At 43.2% G+C, this 11,711-nt stretch overlaps 1 protein-coding gene across 2 annotated transcripts; it reads right to left on the minus strand.

Moving 5' to 3' along the window:
- Positions 1 to 478: 478 nt before the first annotated feature.
- On the minus strand, positions 479 to 11,686 carry nlk1 (nemo-like kinase, type 1). Of its 2 annotated transcripts, none has more exons than XM_086090096.1 (12): positions 11,056 to 11,686; positions 10,116 to 10,534; positions 7,715 to 7,844; positions 7,586 to 7,641; positions 5,608 to 5,714; positions 5,458 to 5,543; positions 4,863 to 5,072; positions 4,690 to 4,791; positions 4,498 to 4,584; positions 4,237 to 4,435; positions 4,001 to 4,094; positions 479 to 3,081 (listed from the first exon to the last, which is right to left on the minus strand). In XM_086090096.1, the coding sequence occupies exons 2-12, from the start codon at positions 10,424 to 10,426 to the stop codon at positions 3,033 to 3,035; spliced, it is 1,431 nt and encodes a 476-aa protein (XP_085946222.1). In that variant the 5' UTR covers positions 10,427 to 10,534; positions 11,056 to 11,686; the 3' UTR covers positions 479 to 3,032. The 2 variants fall into 2 exon arrangements, with proteins under 2 accessions (XP_085946222.1, XP_085946212.1); XM_086090086.1 differs by having other exon boundaries at positions 11,305 to 11,685.
- Positions 11,687 to 11,711: the final 25 nt, after the last annotated feature.

Below are 11,711 nucleotides of genomic sequence, written 5' to 3' on the forward strand. Positions count from 1 at the left end.
TGGAAATAGCAACATGCCATGTATCAAATTGAAGCTTGGACACTTGCGGAGCTGAATGTGGAAGTAACAAAGAAAAAAGACTTGCATTTCTCAAGTGGAAGGCTACCAAACAAGGCAGGGGTCAAAAGGAAATTTCACAAAACTCGAAAAATACTGATGCTTGTAACAGATGATCAATTGGCGGTTGTTATTGCAATTGTTTCTGTTTATTAGTCTTTTTATTGTTGACAATATGTGAATTAAATTTTGCATTTTATTTTAATTTTGTACCTTATTTGTCTGAACATCGAGAAATGCAAGGTATACAGTAGGCCTACATCTTTGTTACTTCCACATTTATCTTGACGAATTTCCAAGCTTTAATTTGATATATGGCATATTACCATTTAAAAAAAGAAACATATTATTCGTAACTGAAGAACCAGGTTTTTTTTCCCTGTTTTTTGGTTGCGGTAATAAAGAATAAAAGCCGTTGTTCCAGTGTCATTTTTATTGATCATCACTCTCTACGTTAACTTCAAGTATTTGTCAAAACAAGAAAAACAAGTCAGCTAAAACACTTTTTCAAACATGAGCATCATATTGAATCAACACCAGCAAAACCCGGCTAATCGCTAAACAACCATTGAGAGCCGAGGGAGTCGACCGACCGACCGTTCAGCAAAGTCCAAAAAGTTCCACGTTATTCCTCGGTGAGTCGCTTTCCTTTCTGTCAACAAACCAATGCTAACCGGCTAACAATACACAAAATAATGACTTCAAAAGTACGCAGCCACAGACATGATTGGGGGCAAATTAATTAAATTTGGGCCACAAAATGTATACATGTACACAATATGCTAATATGTGACCACGACATGTGGCCACAAATGTAAGTGTAAGAATGTGATGAACAAGAATGTCGCGTCGACAAATGGAGCCTCGTATTGCTAAATGAGGATTTCAAGCATACATTATACATATTTTGTGGCCATGAATTAGCATACTGTGGCCACAAAATGTGTAATTTATAGCCACAAATGACTAAGTGCTGTGCACATTCTACACATTTTGTGGCCACAAATTAAAAAAAAATTCTAGCGCGTTATTTTAATTTGACAGCTACAAATTAGTATTTTTTATTTCAAGCGCAATTTATACATATTTTGTGGCCACAAATTTTCATCAAACGTTTTTATGACGTTTCAACCTTCGAACATGATTCATGTTCAGTTCCTTTTTTTGTTGAGAATTTATTGATTACAGAATCCAATATGTTCTTCGTCCCTTATTTCCTAATCAACTTAATACTTGTAGTAATCTATTTTGTGTATACAAGATGCTGTATTTCATGGCCACAATTTAGCATTTCATGCACGTTATATTTATATTGGCCACAATTATTTTTCTTTTACCCCCGTCATGTCTGGTGCTCGTCAAAGAGGAGCTATTGTCCATCATCTTTTCTAGTTTTTTTTTTTTTTTAACTGGCATGTTTATCACATTTGGAACGGAATCCATTTTGTTACATAGTATTATACATGTGGTTCCTAATGAATGGACTTTTTGGCCGGGCCGGATTGGAGGGGTGGGGGTCGGGGTGGCGGGTGGGGTGACTCCAGTGGTTTGTTTATATCAAAGAGGAAGTGAAAACACTTGTGATAACCTTTAATAATCTTCCCCTTGCGTCAGCGCGGTTCAAAGTTCAAGCGAATCAGTGGGTGCACAATAAAAAAAATGTGTGCACAGGAAAGTCGCACGCCGGCCAATAGGATGTGGTAGGGGGTTAGACTCAAGCAAACAGGAAGTGAGGAGCGACAGGAAAGTGACATGTTGGCACTAGTTGGGTGTGCGTGCGGGCGGGCGGGCATTTGAACTTCCTGAGATCCCAGAAGATTCCTGGCAAAAGTTCCTGCAGTGGCGAAGGGACCGCGGAAGCAGCGACTTCACGAGTGTGTTCGAACGCGCCGCCTCTGCCGCCGAACCATTTGCATCTCTCTTAAAAAAAATAATAATAATAACTTGATGGAAAACTTCCTTCAGCATCTTTCTAAGCTGCTCAAGTCCATGCTGAGAAGCAGACGGAAGATTCCGAAACGATCCGGAAGTTCCTAATGCTTCCGTCCCTGTGGCGACATCACAACAGGAACAAGAGCCAGGCTGGCATTTGCTTGCATGTGGAAAGACGCTTGAGTATTTATTTCACGTCATTGCTAGCTTGCTTAAGTCATTGACCGCCATAGACAAAAATACTCCGTTTTCAACAGAGATGAGATATTTAAAATGTAGTATTATGTGCACATTACTCACAAGTCTTGTGCCCCCAAAAAGAGAATATTGCGCCAAAAACGGCTTCTATATCAAAGCTTAATGTTGTACTAGGCCAAAAGAGGCACTAGTAGTGGAAAGAAAAGTAACAGTACTAGTAAGACATTTGTTTACGTACTAGTAGGTAGACATCAATAACATAAACGCTCAAGCGGCTTTTCATACTGGAAGGGAGTGAGGAGAGAGGAGAAACCAGCGACGACACGCGTTGGGGAAGGAGGAATGGCGCTGAAGTGGCGGGTGTGGGCGGGCAGGGCGTCATGTTCGGGCGCCATCACGGTGGCCCATCCTTACGCAATAACTTAACAACACGCACACAAACTCACACGCTTCTCGTGTGAAACACATATCACAGTTCCTGTCCTAAAAACAAAAGACGAGAGGAATGAAGGTCAAAAGATATCCCATGCTCTGCTGCCGAGTGTGAAGAGGGCGAGGAGTGTGTGGACACCAGGAGTGGGCGCTACACGACACTCTGCTACATGGAGCACGTGGAATGCTAAAGCCAACAAAAATCTACATTTCTACTCACTAAACTTTTTTGTCCTTTTCAGCAGTAGAAGCTTTTTTTCTCTTCTTCTTTTCTTTCTGTCATCAGCACCTGCAGTGCCGCCACAGTGGGCAGAGCCTGTCGCCGCCACTGGCTTTTGTTCACGTGCGGGAAAAGTGGACATCAAGGTTGGTTGAGGCGGCGAGGAGGAGGAGAACGAGGAAGGAAAGGACGCTCATCTCTCCTCCTTGCGGGACACCTTGGATGAGTGCCAGGCTGTGGACCTGAGGACAACAAGACTGCAGGTTAGACAGGTAACTGCTGCTAATTACAGCTAATGATTGCTAATAACATCACTCGCTAATTACCACCAGTAACCCTAACTCCAGCTACAGATGGCGACAAATAATCAGTAATTATTTTTGGATAATCGTTAGAGAGATCTTGTTTACGTTTAAAACTGTCCAAATTATTTTAGTCTTTCAACAGTAAATATTAGTGGTGTTCCGATACCGTTTTTTGGCCCCCGATACAGATTCCGATATCCAGTTTTGCAGTATCGTCCGATGCCGGTACCGTACCGAAACCTGGGTTGTTTTGTTTCCAACATGAAAAAGCTGCCCTGCCATTGGTTCAGAGCATTCAAGGGCCAATAGGATATCTTGGCTCGGCATGCAGTGAACACGTCACACATCAGTGAATGTCATGTATAAGCAAGACACAAGATGCTGCATCCAAAGTCCTAAATTAGCGTTGTAAATAATGGTATCGGCATGTTCCTTGTTAGTACTTGCCAATGCCACTGTTTATATGCAGTATCGGGGCCTCTCCCGATACCGGTATCGGAACAACACTAGTAAATATTATCAGGTTTCTCTAGTCCTCCATGAAAGCAGACTGATTCTCTTTAATAATACATTTGCATTTACTTAAAAAAAAAGAACAGCCCTACATTTTTGCCGATTTTCTGATGGATATTACGGACCAAAGCTGTAACTGAATCTTAATATGTTTTCTGCCCTGTCAATTAAAAATAATGCTTTTGAAGAAACAGATGAAAATTCAATAGTTTTTTAATCGAATGATCGGCAAAATAATCCACAGATTAATCAATGATGAAAATAATTGTTAGTTGCAGCCCTGAGAGCGAGTGCGTGGCTCATTGGTGTGGTGATGATGATGATGCATGGGGGCGGAACTGACCTGATGAAGGTCTTGAAGGCGGCGCTCTGAGGGTTGATGCACAACGGGACTCGCTTGCCTTGCTGGTGCTCCGTGATGAAGCGATGGATCAGCTCTGAGAAGGAGAAGGAACAAAACCTCTCAGAAAATCTTTTTGGACTTTTTCAAAGCAGCTGCCCCAAAAAGCCAAACTTTTTTTTTTTTAACACATTCAATGAAAGATGTGACTCATACGTCACCCACAGGTAATCAATTACCTTTGCCCTGCCACACGGACAGCAGGCTGTTCTCATAGCTGTGGCTGAAGGGCCGGTCGGCGGCCGGCTCGAAGTCTCGGGTGTAGACGCGCCCGCTGGGCACCGAGTAGCAGCATTGGCACATGCACGTGTGGTAGCGCAGGCGGCCCTCGTCCAGGTACGGGTGCGACAGCGCGTCGCCGCCTGAGATGCGCTTGGCCTGCGGGGAGATGGTCGTTCAACGCGGGCCCACGCGCACGCGGCAGACGCTGCTGAACTCACCGGGTCGAAAACCAGCATGCGGCACAGCAGGTGCACCGCCTCGTGGGTGGCGCCGTCCGATAACATGTACAACACCGACAGCGACGGCTGAAAACGCAGATGCGCCAACACACAAGCCCACAACGCACAGTTGTCAGCTACTTGCCGATCAGTAATAACCATGACGCTCGGCAAAAGTGAAAGGCGACGTACGGGTTTGTGCGGCCCACGCAGGATGTGAGCCCGGGCGCCCTCGCAGGCTGACGCCAGGGCGGACAGCGGCGGCGTTCCAAGCAGATCTGTGATCAGGTCCAGCTGAAGAGCCGCAAACAACAAGCGCACGTTAGGCTTTCAAGTGACACACTTTTAAGCTTAATGTCGCTGACCTGCTGGATGGGACTCTGCGCCTGGAAGAGGATGCGGCGGCCCAGCAGCTCGGCAAAGATGCAGCCCACCGACCACACGTCGATGGCAGAGCCGTAATGGCGGCAGCCCATCAGCACCTCGGGCGCGCGATAGTATTGCGTCACCACCTCTTGGGTCATGTGACGTGATGGGTCTGGTTCTTCCACGCGCGCCAGCCCAAAATCGCAAATCTGAACAGAACAAAGGAAAAGGAGTCACGTTTTGAGTAAAAAGTGTCATGGGCATTGGATTGGTCGTACCTTGACTTGGGATGTGGCAAATTTTTCTCTAATGTGGGCTTGTGAAGCCCTTTGAGACCCAATTGTTGATTAAAGGCAATACAAGAACACCACCATTTTTTTCCCAACATAGTTTTAATAATGAAAAGCAACATAAGGTTGATTTTTAACTTTATTCTGGTGCCAGGGAATTATTTTCAAGTAAGACAGTAGTGCATATATTGGCAATTATAAATATTTTTTGAATGTGAAAATAATGTAAATATGGCTGCGCTTTCTCCTTGAATGAGGGCAAGCAAACTGAGCGAGCTCAAGAAATCAAAGTGGACATACAGACCTTGAGCAGGCAGTTGCTGTTGACCAGAAGGTTCCCGGGTTTGATGTCGCGGTGCAGAATCCCGGCAGAGTGGAGATACTTGAGGCCTGTGCACACAAGCCTCGAGTCAGCAAGACCCCTCAACAACAGGGGGCGCTAGTGGGCGCTCACCTCGCAGGATCTGGTAGAGGAAGACCTTGATGTGGTCAGTGGTGAGCGGCTGAGGGGACACGATGACCTTGTGAAGGTCGCTCTGCATCAACTCCGTGATCACGTAGCTGCACTTTCTGTCAAGGGCCACTGCTCGCAAATGGAGTCCATTCATATACATACTTATTTTCCCACACATATTTATCCTGATGTTTATTATGATTTGTTCATTTTGGACACTTTTCCTAATTACTCCTAAGTTAAATAAAATTCAAAGTACTGCAGTTGAAATGCTTAGTAATGAAGTCAAAATGATTGGTAATGATTGGGGGTTAATTTTGGTTTGGAAACATAAACATTCAAGATGAACTTTAAGAAACAAAAAGTTCAAATTGGACATCATCCGAGATTTTAAGCCTTTAAAAGTTTTGGGAGTTTGACCTCTCAACAAATGAAATCAGCCTCCACTTTTGAGTATCACATTCAGCTTAAAATTCATTTTCTGAGGCATCATCAGACAAAGTTTTATTTTATATTTTTGCTGTTGCTCCTTGTGATATTTTCTTGTTTGTATGAGGTCACATTACCTAAGTGGGAAATTTGGCTTAATCATTTTGTGTCACTTAAGATGATTTATTTCATAAATGCATTTGGTCACATAATGAAAATAAAACAGTTTTAATAATTCAACACAGCCCCCCCCAACGCAATACATAAGGAACACAACACTATACATACTTACTGTACAGTATTTACAAGTCACTCCAAAATGCTGAGTGCATTTTGGGGTGGAGAGTGTCGCGATAATTATTCATCTTCAAGTTTCATAGCTCATATTTGATTTTAATTTCATCCCACTTAAAAAGAGCATAAAGTGAACATTTGTGGTGATATTCTGCAACCCAGGCAGACAATTCATTTGTGATGCGTCGAGGAAGAGGCGTGTCATCTTTCATAGACGCCGTCTCATGACATCGACAACATCGAGAAGTGATCAGAACATGGCATTATTTACAATACACTATTACATTAGCCTACATTATTGCATACACGATTGCAATATTTCATTTCACAACTTCATCCCCGACTCGCTGTCACTCTCCTCTGGTGGGAGCAGCTTGCATGAGCTTCACCCTCGTTTTAGTGTGACATGTTTTAGTGCATGAACACATTACATTAAATTCATAGTAGAAATAGACTCATTAAAGAACGACATCTGAACTGAAGATTATTTCTGTTTGCAAACATTTGCCGCGGCGTCCGGACCGATGATGACATTTGCTTCTGCTATAAAGTTGGATACGTTTTTTATGACGTGTGTCTTCTGTTCATTTTCGTGCTTAAGGGTCACACATTATGGTGCATTTAGACTTTTATTGGTTGCTATGTCCACTTTAACAAATCATTTGTGAGGTGGCATTAGAGGCAAGGAACTCCGGGTTATTTTGAGGCAGGTTCCCGAGATGCGCTGCTAGCTAAAGATGCACTTGTTCTAAACATGACTTATTTTCATACACTAGTATGCTACCATTTTAACTTATGTGCTGCTGGGAAATGAATATAGAGACCTCAAGGAGGCTATTTTCGGAGAAATTTCAAAATCGACTTTTTTGTCACTAACCCAAAACTAATGTCGCCGATATGTGGACCATTGTCGGAGCGGGTTACATTTATGCAATACTTCTTATTATACTTCTAATCAAGCTAATAATAATAATTTACAAACACATTTTTTTTTCTACTTTGGGATGATGAAACAGGTACTGGGTCAAATTGAGTCTTTTTAAAATTAAATAAATAGAATAAAAATAGTTGAAAATAGTTGGTGGATTTCACATATTTGCAATGAAACGTTTTAATAATGGAGTTGATGAGGCATAAAAAAAATATTGTTTTCTTATGGATAACAAAACACTTCACCAAGGAAAGCAACCTAACAGAAAGACGATGCTGTCCGCCTACAATGCGATGAATAAACGAGGAGCGTGGACAAGGATACATCTCCTCGAAACAGTCGATCTGCGGTGGCTGCAAAATGTCCAGTGCCGACAGCACCTGAAACGCAACAGCAACGATCAGTCATGTCATCGGGGATGTCACTGTGAAGAAGGAGAGGGCGGGGCGTTACATTGTCATGTTTGAAGAAGCACAGCATGCGCAGCTCCCGGAAGACGCGTTTGCACGACACCAAGTTCTGGAAGACATTGGGCATCTTCTTCAGCGCCACCTTACGGCCGTCTCGAGGGTCCGTCACCGACCTGCCACATGATAACACTCAAAATGGGTCCCACCCAGAATGATGACCTCTTTCTTACAACAAAGAAATCTGATGAACATGTGAATGTATTCATTCATCATGTCTCCACCATGACATGTGTGAGACGAACATGATCGAAGTCTCCACTAGAGCTGGGCGATATGGACATAACCCGAATTATTTTTGGCTTAATATCAGGAAGTGACGAATGCAGATAAACAAGTAAGCGATGGAAAGCCTTGACAATTTTGCTTATTTTGCACATTATCACCCTTCACATTTGGACATTATTATTATGTCTGGCTGGACACAAGATCGAGAAGATAAATTCATCATTACGACAGACTGGCATTGTTTGTAATTACTGTTAAAGGATATGCCGATAGAACAGAGCAGGGGTCAGCAAATGGCAGACCGCGGTCCAGATCCAGAACCAGAGACCCTTTCATCTGGACCTCCAACAATATGCACTGGGGGGGAAATATATTCAGTTTTACCGATAGACGATTTTTTAACAGGCGCGCGCGAGGGCAGCTATGCCTGAGCCGGGGGTCCAAACTTTTGTTTGTTTTTGGGGGTAAAGGCATTCTCACGACAAACGTGATGAAGTATGGCGTTGTCAAAAGTCAGAAAAGTAGACACTGAAAAGTGAATGGACTGAGGCATATGCTTTAATTTGACCGGCATCGAGCACTACAAGCACAAAAATCCTTTTACTGACTCCGGAATGGTCAAGGAATTTTTGGAAGCAATGGCAGACACGCTATTTAAAGAGAAAGGAGAGCAACTTAAGGCCCGTGCACTTGGAGGATGTGCACCCCCAGATGGACGGCGCCATCCAAAGTGCCCAGTGTATTTCGCTAACTGCAGATGAATCAATCAACTGATGTAAGTGACAATCCTCAGCTTTTGGTTTATGTCTGATTCTATCACGAGGAGACCAAAACATTTAAGGAGGACATTTTGGGTATCACAGCTTTGAAAACGCATAGGAGAGGAGAGGACATATATTTGGCCATAAAGGAAATGCTGTAAGAGAAAAGAAATAATGTGAAAATTGTTGTATTCATAACTAGTGATGGGGACCCTTCCTTGAAAGATTTAACAATTTAATATTTGCACAAAAAATAAATAAATGAAATATTTGAATAGACTAAAAATAAGTTGAATTGAATTATTTAAGAAATTGAAGCTTGTATCAAATAATTGACATGTTTACAATTGAATAAAAAAGCAGAAAATGAAATTATTGCGGTTGGGTGTTTTTCATGTCCGGACCCCGGTCAATTGGGCGGATCGGGTTAGTGGACCTCTAGCCAATTTAGTTGGGGACCCCTGGAATAGACGCAACTGGACATATCAGGTAGGATTTACTTTTATATTACATGATACTCTGTAAGGAGCCTGAGGGTGTGCGTAGGAGTACATCGTGAGTGGAAAAGATAGTGGTACGAATTGTTTGCGTTTTTTTCTCTCTCTCGCCCACACCCGTAAAGAGCTTTCTAGTTGCCTCTTTTTTTTATTTTTTTTAAACAAAGATTGTATAGAGGGGTATTACTTCTCATGCATGTGATACTGTTGGTGTCTGTTGCAGTGTGCATTTGCGCCATTTTTCCAGTGTGATGTGCCGACAGTCGGGCCGATGCCAGAGGCGGTAGTCGTCAGTCACATTCGGCTGACGTGGCCGGTGTATAGAGGCTTTAATATTATCATTTGGTCTGATATGTGTTAAGCCAAAAAGCTTAAATGTTAAACATGTTCATATTTATTACCAAAAATCTTCATCCGTGTGGGGAAAGACGACAATTCATTTGATTTGTAGAAGCTGTGGTAAATAAAATAAAAAGTCCTACTTGATCGATGTTATTGTTTGCATAAAAGTGGGTTACCCAGATGCCAAGAAATAACTTCCAAAGCAAGTCTTTTCTTAACGACTTCACCATTTTTCAACACTTCTGCTTCTGGTCCTCTTCAGAAACATTTGGGTAACATCAGCAAATTTCCAGAATTTTCTGTTCTTTGCTTTGGAGAGATCACATCTGATCATGCAAGATTTCTGCCACGTAGAGCTTTGTTTCAAGATTGAAGGTGGGACAGAATATTAAGGTGGGTGGTGCCAAAACTGTTGAATGCTTGATTTTCTATTTTTATGTGTTGGGTCTGTCAAAAAAGATTTGAAAAATCCTTATGAGTTTACTGGGCTTTACACAAAAACACTGTCTGTAAAAACTGACTCAAGTTACTGTGGCTGAAGCCTTGCATCCATCCTTACCAGACCACGCCAAAGGCTCCGTATCCAATGGGCCGATCGGGCTCCATCTCGGCCGGGCTGGGCACCTCGCTGGCTGGGTTGCTGTATGGCTGCGGCACAGCAGCTCCCCCACCGGCGCCACCCCCCAGGGCAGTGGGGTGCCGGGGGGTCCCGGCCGGTGCAGCTGGAGGCCCGCTGACGCACGGGGTGGCGCTGAGGGCAGCCGAGGGGGTCCCGCAAGACGAGTTGACGTAAAAGTACTTGTGAGCCAAGTCGGAGCCAGAGAACAGGTCGCCACAGAGTGTTTGGCGGCCTGCACCGTGGAAGGCCATCCTCAGAGCTGCACTTGCGCCTCCTGCTGGCTGGCTAGACGTGGAGGGGTTGCGGCTGAAAGCTGCACATGACCCTCGACCTCCGCCAAGGCCCCACCGTGGACACAGCTTACGTTACATGAAAAAAAAAAAGGTCAAAGGGGATTTGATAATCACTTTGATCAATGGAAGTGGAGCTAACAATGCTAATCGTTAACGCTAAGCATTGACTAAAAAGTAGATGAAACTAGTATTTTAAATATGTATAAAAATATATGAGTATAGTATAAAATGATAGGGAATAAAGGGAATTAATGCTGTTGCAATTGGATCTAACACTTAGCCGTGTTCCTAAGGAGCTAACAGTTAGGTGAGTTACTATGAGCTAACAAAATAACAAAAGTTAGCAGGTAGCTGTGTTGACAAGGAGCTAACACTTGTGTTACTATGAGGTATCCAAAGAAAAGTACACACTAACAGTTAGCAGTGTTGCTAAGGAACTAACATTTAGCTGCGGTACTATGAGCTTAAAAAAAACATTAAAAAAAACAACAACTATGAACCCTTAGCCGTGTTGCTAATGAGCTAAATTTTTGTTTAGTTGATAATATAAGTTGAATAAAAAAGAAGAAGAAAAACTGTAAGCTTACTGAGTTAAATTGGCCGTATTGTAATGAAGCTAATAGTCAGCAGGGTTACTCTGAGCTATCAAAATTTAACAAAAAACTAAATCAAAACTATGAGTTAGCAGTTAGCCGTCTTTCTATTGAGCTAACTGTTTAGCTGGGTTACTACGAGCTAACAAACAAAAACAAAGCTACGAGCTAGCATTTTAGCCGTGTTTCTAAGCATCTGCTGGAGCTATGCAGCGATGACCCACATCTCTTGGCGACACTGACCTACATACTCGGCAAAAAAAACAAAAAAATGAAAAAAAAAACAAGCCAGTCCGACACAACTTGTAAACTCCACACGCAGACGAAGGACCGCTCAATGCAGACGCGACAACAGACGTCAACAGTCAATAAGGGAGAAAAGTCGAAAAAAATGAAGAGTTATCAGACGATGAAGATGATATCCGAGAGAGCAGCTAGCCCGCGGCTAACTTCTCCTTGCTCGCCAAGCTCGACATCGAAGGAGCGTCCACCGGAGAAAGGGCCTACAATTTTGCGGACCGATTATCCAAAAAGCTCCGTCAAGTGAAGGCAAGAAGTAGAAGCGGCATCTGCTGCCTGACGCAGACGTCTCACCGCCTGCTGCTAGCTAGCTAGCTGCTGGCGACCGACGAGGAGGAGGAGCCTGAGTG

Source organism: Leptonotus elevatus, chromosome 1 (assembly GCF_054856555.1).
Source record: "Leptonotus elevatus isolate MCC_2025b chromosome 1, RoL_Lele_1.0, whole genome shotgun sequence".
NCBI classification, from domain to species: Eukaryota; Metazoa; Chordata; class Actinopteri; order Syngnathiformes; family Syngnathidae; genus Leptonotus; species Leptonotus elevatus.